This window comes from Salarias fasciatus, chromosome 15 (assembly GCF_902148845.1).
Source record: "Salarias fasciatus chromosome 15, fSalaFa1.1, whole genome shotgun sequence".
Taxonomy (NCBI): domain Eukaryota; kingdom Metazoa; phylum Chordata; class Actinopteri; order Blenniiformes; family Blenniidae; genus Salarias; species Salarias fasciatus.
Window position 1 is genome coordinate 27,612,184 of NC_043759.1, and position 14,994 is coordinate 27,627,177.

The 14,994-nt window shown below is 50.0% G+C and overlaps 1 protein-coding gene across 4 annotated transcripts in view; it reads right to left on the reverse strand.

Annotated features, from left to right (window-relative positions):
* cnih3 (cornichon family AMPA receptor auxiliary protein 3) overlaps positions 1–14,994 on the reverse strand; it is a 58,415-nt gene that overhangs the window by 22,073 nt on the left and 21,348 nt on the right. For all 4 annotated transcript variants that reach the window (XM_030109990.1, XM_030109989.1, XM_030109987.1 and 1 more), the window contains exon 3: positions 9,378–9,425. In XM_030109990.1, the coding sequence (XP_029965850.1) occupies positions 9,378–9,425 (48 nt within the window). The remainder of the gene's footprint in view (positions 1–9,377; positions 9,426–14,994) is intronic.

Sequence of the window (14,994 nt, forward strand, 5' to 3'; positions counted from 1 at the left end):
CCTCAGACACCCGGGTGGAGTTTGGAGGCTGGCGACATATGCAGGATTGGCCCCAGCTGGGATGAAATGATGGTCACTGGGACAAACTGCATATGGAGAAGAAAAATATCTGCTATTTTCCCCCCAATTACTGCTCTTTGAAAAGATGAGAACTCCCCAGAAAGACGGAGGACTGCTGTGGTTTCCAGCCAGAGTTTCACTTCTCAGACGTCAGCAGTAATTTGGTTAAAGTGCTCCTTAAATCAAACCGAGTTGTGTCATTTTGTAATGAAAGGCTTCAGCTGAGTGTCAAAGTGAGGACTGCCAAACAGAATCTCGTCCGCGGCTTGACGAGCACACCATCACAGACACACGCTGCTGCGTCACGCTGATCGCCTCTGACAGGCCTGCTGGAGTCTCGCTGAGAGCCACGTCAGCGCCTCCTGACACGAGAGCCTCCATTCCTCTGGGTTTTTGGGAGCGCCCTTCACAGCAGGAGGGATCCGGGGATTGTTGCCATAAAGAGGAGTGTGTGGAGAGGGGACGGGGTTAGAAAGCCTGTCCTGCCCGTCCAGACATCTGTGGTCTGAACGGACCAGACAATAAATCAGAGACGTGGAAATGATGGAGTTTAAAGTCAAAGCACAGGCGGGTGTCTGGTGAGGTGTGAGTTCAGTGACCCACTGCAGAGCCGGGCCTCTTCCTTCTCCGTCACACGTTCCCTTGAAGCAGCTGTGAGTTGATTGAATTAAACGATATATTCTACAAGCGCAAAATCAAAAGTGGAGTTGGTCCTGTCAATGGAAGAACTGATCCAACTGGAGATGCACGGTGTTGGGTATGTGGTAATATTTTTACAACAATATACTGGCAATGTCAATGCCGAGTCGACAGACGCATCAGAACGTCAAAACCACACGACAGATGTTTCAGACGGCGTAGCAGCAAGAAGAAGGGGGGTGAAAAAAGAAATCTGCATACAACCACTGGCGTCTTATGTCAGTGCCGCTTCTTTCTCTTAGCGTTTATCAGAAAGTACAGACATTGTGCCGATAACTTCATTTACCGTCAGATCAGACATATGGAAGCGCCACCGCCAGTAAATCTGCTTCTGGCTCAAAGTACAAAACCTCATTCTGTGAGATGATCACTCATTAAGTTAACAAAGCTGAGGGAAACTGAAGACAGGAGATTCAGAAAACACTGAGAGACCGTAGAAGAAATATGACAGAAAATATTTAGCAAATGAAAACTGGGAGGGGCAGGTGAACCATTCATTTACATGAACTCCTCCCAATCCAGAAAACGCAGTAGATAATCCAGACTCATGCAAACTGAACAGCTTCCTGCCTTCAGGATGTCATTCCAGAGACTCACCTTGGAGTCCAGAATGGAGAGGACAGTGTGTTGGCTTGATAAAACACACACTAATGCGGTTTCACTAGTCAGAACATTCAAATTGTTGAGTATCATGTAGCATCCAGACTGAGAATCCCCCACTCCTCCGTCTCCCGGTTCGTCCTCCGCCTGGCCTCTCAGCTTTTATTCAAAGAGTCTGTGACAAGCTAATGAGTCCTCCACGCCCACTCTTTCCTCTGCAGCCATTCCATCTGATTACAGCCTGTCCTTTTCTCCAGAAAAATGTACTCAAGCAGGCGCTGAAGATGTGGTTCGCTGTCCTGCTTCTTTCAAGGAACACCCATGTCTTCTGTACCCTGTCATCCCAGCGATGCCGTGAAAACACCGAGCTGTGTGGATGCTCCTCAGGTCGCCCCCGTGAGCCGAACTTCATATGTGACCACTACACCTTCTACACCAGTGCTGCCCACACACACACATCATGTAACTCATCCAGATAACTTCACACTACTGACCCAACAATGAAACTTGAGTTTTATTTTGAAAAACACTTCACTTCTCCCAGTGCTTCTTTCCTCTGCAGAGCTCCATCAGTTTTCTTGTCGTTAAGCCCTTGTTATGGAGTTTTTCTGCACCGTGCTGCCGGCCCACGGCGGAATGACGTTGTTAAACTAGTCCGTTTGGGGACGCTGCTGTAAACCTGTCTGAGCTCTCAGTGCAGCAGACAGAACAGGAGAAGCGCTCTGTTCGACTGGATACTTCAATAGTCACACCAAAGAAAGGGTGAATAAATTAGATTGTTGTTTAAAACTGACTTTAGTCTCCAGTTTCGGAGTGACTGCTGAGCGTTTCCACCAACATGACTCTCATGCTCCCTGCAGAATGGGCTAGATAATCTCAGTTTCTCTCTTTTTTCCCCTTCTCGTTGGCCACTTTGAAAACTGTAGTCAATGTTGCTCGTATGAGCTGGAGCCTCTGGTTCAGTGGAGCCCGACATTGTTGAGTCTTACTTATGTAGAACTTAATTGGATATTGATCCTATCTCGTACATTCCATCTTCTGCACCACTTCACTGGCGATTGGGGGGAGTGGACCCACGTAGACATGGCCGGCATGCTGTCCTGGAGGCCACTCCATCAGGCCACCTGCCTCATGGCTCCTGCAGGGCCCTGGAGCTGGAGGAGGGGTGGAGGCAGGGTGGAGACCGGGTGGGATGGAGGCAGAGGAAAGCCTTTGTAGTGGAGCTTCAAAAAGCAGCAGCAGAGCCACAGGGGAACCTCCACAGCCCCACCTCGACTCCCCCGCCCCCTGCTGGGGTGGAAGTGGAGCAGCGAGCAGCGAGCTCCACCCCGGTTCGAGGAGGGAAGCGGAGGAGGATGAAGAGCAAAGCCTCTCTCATCTGCTCCAGCCCCACTGCTGGCTGCTGTTCTCTTCAGAAGGAAGACGTTGACTCAACCCGCTGCTCCTGTGATACTCAGCAGAGTGAAACTCGCCTTCAGCGAGCAGCAGGAGAGCCTGATGTGGAGCACAGCTGGAGACGCCCGCTGATCCCGGTCCTCACGACATTTAATGTGCCGCTGCTGGCTTTAAAGCTCGGCTCATCTGGATCGCTCCAAAAATCCCATTTTCACCACTTCACACGAAAAACAACCTGACTGCTGCTATAAAGACCTTCTCCATCCATCTTTTATTCTTTTCACTTACTTCATCGCCCTTGTCGGGGCAGTTCTGAGTTTCCTCCAGCAGTCCAGAAACATGGCCTAGCTAGAGGTCCTGAATTCCAGAATGGGCGTGGGAGAGGATCCCACTCTGTCCCCACCTTCAGCCACAGTCAGCTGGGATTGATTCCAGCTCCCCACGCTCCTCCTGAAGGTGATAAATTATCCAGACGACAGAATGAAGCAAGTATCCCGACACCAGGTCATCTCCACAGACCACACGCAACAAGAATCACTTCTGCAATCTGTGGAAACACCTGGCGTGCGTCCTAAACCCAGGCGTGGCAGTGATCGGTCCAGACTGTCCTCCGGTATGACTGACAGCCGGGACACATCGGGGCCAATGTCAACCCTGAATAATGGGCCAATGAGATTCCAGCAGCAACCAAAAAAACATGCTGCCTGAAGGGCCACTCAGTCATGAATAATGGGCCCGTCCACCTCTTCGTTCAGGCCAATCAGTCAACACGAAGGGGAAAGACTGTCTGGTGGCCCGCCAGGCAGAGCAGGCTCCCGCCTCGGGTCCCAGATGGCCCGTCTGGCGCCGTCACTGACCACAGCGTCTAGCAGGACGGAGAGGTGCAGCTCGTATGCAAAAAAATAGAAAGAAGTCGATGGCTGAGGTGGTGTGTGGATGGAGAACCTTCATGGGTAACACCAGAATATTACAAGATTGTGCAAAGAAATTGCTGTTTTATTCAGTTTTAAAAAAAGGAAAACGTCACTGTGTCTCAGTATGCTCTTAAACTCTGAGGAAAAATTAAGAGGAAAAAACTCTGTTTAGGTGAGCTGAAGGGGGATGAGGTTGATGGAAGGAGAACTTTGCTCACATAATTGTGTCATGCTTCAGCTGAGCGGTTGAACCAGCAAAACCAGCAGGACCAGGAGGGGCCAAGAAAAACCAGGAAGAACCGGCAGAACCAGGAAAAAACAGGCAGAACCAGGTCAAACCAGCAGAACCAGGAAAAAACAGGCTAAAGCAGGCACAACCAGGCAAAACCAAGAAGAATAGGGCCAAACGACAAAGAACCAAGCAAAACTAGAAAAATGTAGGCAAAACCAGACAGAACCAGGAAAAATCAGGCTAAACCAGGCACAACCAGACTTAACCTGGTTTTGTCTGGTTCTATCAGGCAAAACCAGGCAGAACCAGCAGAACCAGGCAAAACCAGCAGAACCAGATCATCATGCCAGACATGTTTGTGTGGTTTTAATTAACCAAAGTAAGGCTGTGATATGACCTCCGGTCAGAGCTGTAGCGAAACCAAAATGAAGACCGTCCTGAGCGACGCTGGTATCAGATGAATTATTGGCAATACTGAGACTTGATTACAACGGAAGTGAGAAAACAAGACAGACGACCAAAACCCCGATAATCTATGGGCTCACATTTGCACCGCTCTTTCCTCTTTCAGATATATCAGCTCGTTGGTCCCAGAAGGGCGTGGACAGACACGTGACACTGTGGACGAGACATGGCTCCTGGGGAAGTCGAAGGACAGTCCACCGTCCCAGACTCCAGCCTCACCGGACAGCCGGCGGTGTTGACGCTGTGGGAGTGTGACGGGCTGCAGCGTGGGAAGACGAGAACGTCCACCACCAAGACGCTTTGGTGCGACTGAGGCAGAGACGTTCGGTGATCACACACCAGAAAAGACAGAAGCAGGGAGAGAAGGCAGAGCGTCTCACTGGAGACGCTGGATGTGGTGGAGATACTGTACTTATACTACTGAATAAGCCGTCGTATCGACGGCTAGCCTCGTTAGCACGCTGCAGAACAAGCCTCTGGTGGTCTTTAAACTATCGACATCCATACAGCAACGTGAAGAGAGGACAGCAGGAGTCGTTCACATTCATCTCCCGCTGTGTGAAACAGCAGTTGGCATCTTCCTGTCAGAAGAGAGGGGAGACTAACCCCCCCCCACCCCCCCCCCCCCCACCCCATCACTCACTTCCATCTCACACACTTCTCCTTCCACCTCCTCCACCTCTCAGGTAGCAGTGTGAGGGATCAGAGGCAGTGTATGTGCGCCTTGCTCATAAGCTCATTACCGCGGCTGAAAGGGGACTCGCACCAGGGATCACTGCGGAGAAACCACACACACACGGCTCACGGTCTTTTATCAGCAGCCGGCTTAGATGTGGTTTCTGTTGTTATGACGTTGTGTCAGGAGGCTTTTCCGCCGCCGCGCTCGCTGTCTTCCTGTTTGTACTCCCCTCGCTGTGTTTAGACTGTTTAGCACTAATCTAAACTTTGAGCCTGCCTTACAGATTGAAATTCACCGCCAAGCTTTAGTTATTCAGGAGAGAAAATTGAATCCGGTGAGTGGATCTAAAGAAAAACGAAGCTCGGGACTTATGAAGTTTAGTCGCATTAATTTGTCCTCAACAATTAGTTTAAGCCGTTCACACGGTGAAGCCTGGCTTTATTATATCTGCCCTGAAGAGCTTCCTGTGGCACCGCAGGAAGCTTCTGGAAAACTGCACAACGATGCCGCAGAGCTGGAACCTGCTTCACCCAGGAAGCTGGCAGTGGAGAGCGGGCTGTTCAGGCAAACCAACAGAGGATTTTGAGCGATACCGTCTGGAAAGCAGACTGTTCACCTCTGAAAACATCTGGACTCGTCCTCTCTTCCTGCGGCTGCCTTCCTTCCCGAGCCAGTCACTATTAGTGATGGCTCCTCAACAAAGGGGCTGGTCGATATTGGCAGTCATTGATTGGCTGTGGGTTTCTGAAGGCCAGCGGAAAGTGGAAAACACAAGAGCACAGATGGACAGAAGCATTAACTTCTAATTTTTTTGCTTTTTTTTTTACTTAATCAATCCAAAAGACCAATGTGGTTAAAGAACTCCGTCGCAGAAGTAACGTTAATCAGTAAAAGCTGTCCGTCAAGTCAAACGTCAGTCCTTCCTGTGAGCCGGAGTGGTTTCTCTCCCACCAGTAAATCCTTCCAGTCAACCCGACAGAGTGTCGGCTTGTCTCTCAACACGTCTCGTTCTCTGCAGCAGATTAATCCCTGTTTGGAGCTGCTGACGCCGCAGTAACAGAGACCTCGCTGTTATCAGGCCTGGCACCTTATCAAGTGCTGTTAGATCCTGTGAAATGGTTGATTTACCCCCCTCCATAAAACGCCATGTGACAGCACGGCGACACGGACTGTTCCTGCTGTCGCTCTGACGCCGGCCTCTGTGCTGCTGCGCCTCCAAACCCTCCGTCGCAGACGATCCCGGGCCATTCCACTTTAAACTACAGTACTTCAGGCTGGCATAGCGCCACTGTACCTTTGTTCAGACAGACGGAATGCCAACGCACCGCTGAGCCTGCTCAATCAAACTGGATTTATTTGGAGGGGAAGATTTTATTTCTTCTTATCATTATTATTAATATTATTCTCAGTATCAAAAAATAAAGATATGAGTGGAGATATGTCAGTTCTGGCTTCTTGGGTTCCAGTCGTGGTTTTGAGGTTTGGTGGCACTGATTAAAAATCAGGTAAACCGGTTTAAAAAGTTACATTTTAGTAGGGAATGGCACAGCTCTTCTCTGTTGAGGGCTGAAGTGACTCCATCCGGCCGTCCAGCTGACTTCACGTCATGAGGCCCATCGCTTCAGTCTGATCCACAATATCTTCCCAGTGAAATCCACTCCAGCAGTTTGTCTTTAAGACGTTACTGAAAATGTTGAAGAAACCTGAATAAGCAGAATTGTTCACAGAAAAGTTTGTCTTTTTCATTTGGCTTTAGCGTAAAAAGTAATGGGGAAAATGAGTTTATGCTTCATTTCCTCCCTGAAACATCTGGATCCTTCAGCTACAACTTGGAAAAAAAAATTTCTGTTTCTTTATGATTGTTTGATTTTATCCTCAGGACATCATCCCTTGTGGCCCTTTTTATGGTCCTTGGGCCTCATGTTGGACAGCCATGCAGCTCAGTAAGTTCCTTCACCAAACGGATTCATTTCTGTTGCATTCAGACGTTTTCAAAGCTCAAACTGAACACAAACAGAGCAGATTATTGATTACTGAACATGTCATTTGAAGAAGTCCCCTGTGGGAGGAGCAGGATTTCTCTGACTAGTGTCCGCACTGGATGCGTCCGCCGCCGTCTGCTCGGCGGATCCGCCGCCGCCACGTCCGTCTGTCGTGAGACGAACTTCTCTTTTCCTCCGCTGCGACGGTGTGTTTAATCCTCCGTCTGTCATCCCGCCGCTCTGCGCTGTTCATTCTGGATGATCCTGGATGAGTGGTCCACAGTGAAGAGAACAGCGGCGATGCTAATGATTTACTGCGTTCTGCAGCATGGAGGGCAGTCGCTGGTTAGCTGTTTCCATGGCAACCAGGGTCTTCCCATTCAACTTAGATTAGACGTCAAAAAAAAAGGAAAAAGGATTTCATACACTCCTTATTCACAGACTGTACACACACATCGTGCACACACGCGTACATGATGTTGATGATCGGCGTTGTGAACGGTGACTCCCGGGACCCGCCTCCCATCCCCCTGGGTCCAGGGAACACACACACACACACACACACACACACACACACACACGTGTTTAAATGTGAATCCAGACTGAGGCTTTCCTGGTTATTTGAGTCAGAACTGCCTTCCATTGGTCATTTTTTCTCATGAATATCAGAAAGTTTTGATTTGCATCAATAAAAATCCATTTGTGCCACTCAAACGCGAGTTTTTCACATTAGCTTGGTTTACGTTAAACAAGCAAACAAAAGCCAAGCGGCCGGCTGACACCTGAAGGACGACATGATGGGCGGCCAGTGGAAATGCTCTGGCTGAGGACATCAAACCACATTATTTACTCGCTGTGTGTGCAGCTCTCACTCTGTTGCACGTTTCCCGTCAGCGCCGACTCCCAGGGTTGTGATTGCAGGAGGATCTGCTGTTTTCTCTCTTTCTTCTCTTTTTTTTCTAATGTTATTTTCCCTCCTTTCTTCCTGCGCAGCTCTTCTTTCCTCTTCTAAACTATTCAGCTCGCTCCAACTGGCACAGGCGCAGCATGGTGGTCCTGAATGATTCGCTTAAAAGCTCTTTGTGTTGGCATATCTGTTTGATGGTTTCCACCGCACACACACACACACACACACACACACACACACACACACACACACGTATGCATTGTGTGTGTCATGGCCACGTGCCACTGCTGGAGTGTGTCGTGGTCTGAAAGAGTTTTTGACGGCTGGCAGCGCCATGCAGCTGACAACAGCTCGAAGCGCCGTGCTGCTTTCTTTACTCTCCACTGTGTGTGCGTGTGTGTGTGTGTGTGTGTGTGTGTGTGTGTGTGTTTTCATAAAATGTGCACTCTAGCAGTGGAAATCTGTGTTTTCCTGCTTTCGCTCCACGTCCATCGCCCCCCTCCCTCTTTGATCTGCTTCATTTCGCGTCCCTGCTCCTGTGAAGACTGCTGCAGCGAGGAATCCGCAGAGGAACCGTCTTTTTTAATGATCCCGGCACTTCAGCCGCTCACAGAGAAGGTGTTGCTCTGGGGGACTTCAGGTGGTCGAGTCTTCAGGACGGAGCAGCAGGGCAGCTTTAGCATTAGCGTTTAGCATCGCGAAGCGTCTAATGACTGTAATGTCGTCACACACGTTGGTTGAGTTCCATGAGGGAGTCCACAGTGAGAACCCGAGGTGCCGCGCTGGACTGGACTCCAGTGGACCGTCCTCTCTGGTGTGTGTGGCGGACTCTGACAGTTATCTAACGTGTTCAGCCCCAGCTCTCAGCTCTAAAGTTTCAGACTTCTCCTTCTTCCCTGAGTCCCGTGGATCAGTTGATGAAACAGGTTTTCTTCCAAGACAAAGACTGAAAATCAAACTCCTGCAATCAGGCCGTATCCGCCAAGCTGAGGAACCCAACGCTAAGCTCCTGCCAGCGGGGAGCAGTGTGTGTGTGTGTGTGTGTGTGTGTGTGTGTGTGTAGAAACAGATGTCACATTGAGGCCGGGAGGAGGCCTCGTTTCATACTCGTCCTGAGCCCTCAGGGCACACACACACACACACACACACACACACACACAAACACACACACCACACACACACACACACACAAAATGTGAGCGTCTCTCTCTCTCTGCCTCCTCCCAGTAGCAGGCAAGGACTAAAGCATCACATATCCAATCAAACGAGCGTCAGACAGACAACCAGAGCAACACACTCTCACACACACACACTCTCACACACACACACACACACACACACACACACACACACACACACACACAGACGAAGCGTCACGATGGACTGAACGCACTCGTTTGGCACATGCACAGCTGTGCTCCTGATCTCGGACTCTTCCTCTTACCTTCCTCAGCAGGTTGCAGATCCTCTCGATGTTCCGCAGCCTCTCCCTCTGCAACGGGACAGACACAGACAAACGTTCATTTTGTTGGAAAGTCGGACGTGTTGAGGTGAAATCCAGCTGACCCTGCAGGGTTTGGGGCTAATTAAACGCACATTAAACCAAACCCACCCGTATAAACAGACGTTTGTAGACCTCGATACTCTGAACGCTGCACAAGAGAAAATGAGCTGAGAAATGAAAGGAGCTCCTCGTCTTCTCCGTCACTCTATCGGGATGCTGGAGCTGCTGACCGTGAGCGACGGCGGGATTCACCCTGAGCAGTACAGACCGTCATCTCTGAGTCCCGCCTCGGTTCAGGGTCGCCAGCAGGACCTGGTCCAGGCTCTGCAGTCCTCAGAGCTGCTGCCATTGTGTTGATAAAACTTCTTCCTTTTTCCATAGCTGAGTGTTTTTAAACTGTGTATTAGGCTGTAAAACACTCAAATCAGCACTCAGCACAATGCTGACTCCAGCCGCCGCGATTTCACCTCAGCTTTCAGCATCAGGTCATCAAATATTAACCGGCTGGTCTGGATGACGCAGCCCGGACCGGACCAGGTTCTGACGGCTGCACACAGCTCCGACTGCTTATGAATCATGTATCGATCTGAGACACACACACACACGCACACACACACACAACATCAAAGAAAGCTTATCTAAAGCTACGTGAGGAAACGGGATTAAAATGCATGAAATCGCTGCTCCTCCTCGTTATTCTGTCTCTCTCTCGCTCTCTCTCTCTCTCTCTCTCTGCCGGTTTCACGATGCTGAATATCTTCAAACCTCACGTTTCTACACATTTCCACCTGCACCGTTAGTTGGAAACGGGCGATGCCGTGAGTTTGTTTGTGAGTGAATCCTCTGCCTCACTGCGTGAACTGGTGACAGAAGTTCATTCACACACTCAGCAGCGCCATGAAACATGATTTCATTCACCTCAAGGCAGAGCTTTGGCGTTCTGGCTCCACCTTTCACAGTTTCGCTATACTTCCTGTGAGGTTTGAACTTTGCGGCTGGAGTTAGGTGTAAAACAATCCACACTGGGCTGATTTGAGTGAAAATGCTCACATGCTCTCTGGAGCTGCTTTGCTGTTCCAGTCTTCCGTCTTCGACCTTGTTCTCCACAGCGGAGCAGGTCTGTTTGCTGCACATTACCTTCAAACAACGCTGCGACATAATTAGCAGCGCGGCAGAGCGGCGAGCAGCGTGGATATCGGACACGTGAACTGGAACACAACTTCAAATGAATGCTAATAAAACGCCGCTGCCGCCGCCGCCGGATATGTAAATACCATTTTAAAAATCCTTTCAGGGCGATGTTATGTCAGCATTGTCTTTCCTGTGTGCTCCACTTCATTCGATTAAAGCCGAGCTAAAAATGGCCGTCCACTGCTCTCAGGACAGACTGCTGCTGCAGACCAACTTCAAAAGGCTGGACTCCTCTCTGAAGACACGACTGGAAACACACTGGCAGCAGTCAGATGTTCCAACCTGTGAAGGAGTCACGTTGAATCTGCACACAGCGGTGCTCAACCCCCGGCCCGTGGGCCAGTACCGGTCCGTGACTTCCATTATTTCTATTTCATTTATTATCTGAGTCTTTTCATTTGAGAAAGGACTGGACTCTCTCCTCACATCTCAGTCACGTGATCCGTTAACGCTAAAGTTTAACCCACATGCCAGCAAAACGAGCGAAAAACACAACAGGCCACAGCGCAGACGCCTCCCCTGAATCCCAGAGATACGACGGTCGTCTCGGGGGAGATGGCTGTCCACCGTGTCTGAGCGAGGAGAGCCCCCAGCACATTCCGGAGACGAGAAATGGGCCGTCTCAGCGGCGCGACATGGCCGACCTGCTCAGTGAACTCAATCTGTCACTGCAGGGGAAAATGACAACTGTCTGGAAGTTGGCAGATAAAGCAGCTGCATTTAAAACCAAACTGGACTTGTGGAGACGGCGGATGAGCAGGGGCGTGTTAGACATGTTTCAAACATTAGCAGGGATTCTGGGTCAGATTCTTCATTCTCCCGGCTGGTGAACCATCATCTGGCCACAGCGCTGCTTCCCAACCGCAAAAGACCCACGAACCGCCAAGGAGCGGATCCTCGACCCATTTATGAACAAACAACTTAATCCAGCTTGCCTGTGCAGGAACAAGATCGGCTGCTGGTTTGTCTCTCGCCCCTGAAGCAGGTCAGCAGTCAGAGGCTCTCAGCCTTCACCTCGGCTCTGGAGCGACTTCCTGAACGGACGTCTCGGGTTTCCCCTGCCTCAGCAGATTCCCTCGCTGTTTACCGGTGGTGACGGCTGCCGCGTCGGCTCAGCGTCCCGCTTCGGGACATTCTGACGCTGACAGGGTATCGAACCGGGCGCCTCCTCCACGGGAGCTTCAAACCAAGTGCCGCGCGTTAACGATGATGCAGCGGTGTGAAGGAAGCGTTTCCTCGTCTCCTCCTCACAGACAAGCGTCGGCTCCTCCACTTCCTCTGCAGCTCGCCGCTGTGTGAAGCGTGGAGACGTTCATATATCGTTTCCTAAAATATGCATTGATGAAAATGTAAACATGAATATTTGATTGCTATTTTAAAGCAGTACAAAGTACAGACGACCGCAGAGGTTCTGCCTGGAAAATCATTAATTTATGTCTGTGCTCTAAATAATGAAGCCAGAAGTTCTCACAAACAAGTCTGAGGTAACCCGGCTGCAACCGCAGCAAGAGACGGGCCCGGGAAATAAATGAGAGCGAATGTGAAGCGGACTCCGGGGTCACTCTGGAGCTCGGTCATGTTCCTGTGGATGAGCAGGGAGGCCGACCTGAACGGTCCCGTCTTCCTCGCCACCTGGCGGGACTTCACGTTTCACAAGACCACTGAGACGAGAGTCTCTCCTTATCTGTAATGTTTCAGAGTAAAAGGGAAACCAATCGCAGCGCGGCGAAGTTTGACTTTGAAGTGCGACGCAGAGGACTGGGGAGGGAAAGGCGAAGTGCAGGAAATTCAATTCACCGTCCTGAGCTCCAGATTCCTGCAGCACGCGCAGAAAACTTTGATGTTCTCTAATAGAGGGCGAGTTGGAAGCCGTCCTCAGCTCCCCGAGTGGCGTCAGCCAGAGCAGGTGGAGGCTGACACACACACACACACACACACACACACACACACACACACACACACACACACACACACACACACACCGGACTCTTCCTGACAAACACCAACTGCAACAACCATGAAGCCGCCGTCCCACGCCCAATTATCCCGGCAGGCCCAACCCGATTCCACGGTGCACGTCTCCCGTCTCCTCCGCCTCCTGCCGAGTTTGAATGAGGACACAGGGGGGAGTGTGTGTGTGTGTGTGTGTGTGTGGTGTGTTTGCCGGTGCGGCATGCGGCGCACCAACCTCCTGCAACTGTCTGCTCATTAGCTGGCAATTAGGTTGATGCCTCTTTGAAACGTTACTCAGCGAGAATCCACTTGACAGGCGGGAGAGCGGCATGGCGGCATAAACAGGCGCCGGCGCCGGGCGGAGGTGACCTTTATTCAGCCAGGCACGCTCACTCACTGCATCGCTACAGCGACCGGCAGGCAGGCAGGTGGAAACCCAGCCTTAAAGAGGAGTTTCGGTGACGTTTTAAGTGGCAGGATAAGGAAAGAAACTGCTGTGATTGATTAATATGAGGATAAGTCGGGGAGACAGGCGAGCAGCAGGGAGGGAGATGGACTGATGAGCTGAGCGGACGATTAAGAGGCCGAACTTTGGTCGAATGTGTTTGTGTCTTCAGCTTTTTTCAGATGAATCAGAAGTAGGGATGCAAACAATTAATCGATTATCGATTAATTGTTAATAAGAAATTACTTGATTAAAATAAATTACTTGCAATTAATTGCGTTTTGAACGTGTAATTCGCCGCAAGCCTGCAGGAGGGCGCGCTTGACGCTAGACGTCCTTGACACACACGCGGGAACACAGAAGAAGCCGGCGTCTGACAACAACAACAAAACAGGTGAGAAGCGGTGAGCTGGCAGGATGGAGGGGACGAGACGGAGTTCGGTGTGGAGCCACTTTAAGGACGACAAAGACGCCAAATGTGCAATCTGTGGAAATATTTTAAGGTACAACTCCTCCACAACTTCGCTAAATCATCACCTCAATACATCACACTCAGCCGTGCTGCAGCGTTGGGACGACGAGTGACTCCAGGACGGCAGGGGGCGCTACCCAGCGGGTACGGGACATGGTTACTGCAGACATGCTGCCAAGACACGTGGCTGAGGGACAGGGGTTTAGGGAGGCAATAAAGTGCTCATATTTTTAAACAAACATAGATAAGCCTCACACTTTGCAGTGAGAACCACCATGTTTTTAGTCGTTTACAGGCAGCCTGGTTTTTAATGTAAAGGAGGATTATAAATGGTGCTAATAGTCCAATTGTGACTTAATTTCTTTTCAGAATTTATGTATTTTATTACACTGCTAAATAAGAGACACTAATTTATTTTCAACTTAAATTCACCTTAATTTTTGTTGTAATTGTTTTGCTTCTAACAGACAGTGCACTTAAGGCCCGTCCATGCTTCACATGTACGCGTTTCCGCGTCCGCTTTGGAAGGTCCGCGCACCACCGATGCGGACGCGCTTTCGCCCATGCTCATGCCGGCGCGGTGATCCACGCAGCCTCGACAAGCTTTTCCGGCACTACAGACTGTTTATCTGCTCCTTTATTACGGATTATTTAGAGAAGATTAAGCACATACATTGTCAGTACATTATCTTTAAGTATTAAAGTTTATTTAGCCTTTTTTTTCTGTTTCTGAATCGCGGGGCGGCGCCGGAGCGATAAGTTACTTTTTCACTTCTGTCTGCAGACCTTCTCCTCCCTCCAGACAGTCTCTCTCTCTTTCCACGAGTTTTTCACTCTTTCGGTGTCTTTAAGTGGAGCCATCAGGCTGGAGCTCCGTCTACTTTCACTTTTACCGTCATGTTTTGTTTGCTATGGCGCTCTGGCGCATGCGCACACTTCCGCGACCTGCACGCAATGCGCAACGCGGTCTCAAATTCTGGCTGCTGCGCAGACGTCCGCGGACCGGTCCGCACGGACCCTAGCGGACAGGAATTCATGACGATTTTTACGTCACGCGGACCAACGCGCAACGCGCACCCACGCGGACATGTGAAGCATGGACGGGCCTTAAATCTTCATGTTTCAACTGGCCTTAAATTAGCCTTGTTACTGTATTGTTGTATTTGTGAATGTGTTGTTCCCTGCTGTTAAGAATCAATCTTTTGTTACGGAATATGATTAGCATTTTCCCGAAAGACAGCATTTTCGTAGAAATGAACATATGTTGATTCAGAGGGACATTCAGCTTCACAGAAAAATTGCTGCTTATCAATTAATCGATAATCGATTGATAAGATGAAACAACTATTGATTAATGAATTACTCGATAATTTGCATCCTAATCAGAAGTGATGACATCCCTGAAGCTTCAGTGCAAAATCTGAAAAACCCCTAGTGATACAAGCACCAAAGGTACGGCGAGGAAGCCCACTACAGGGACAAAAGTTAAGGGATGG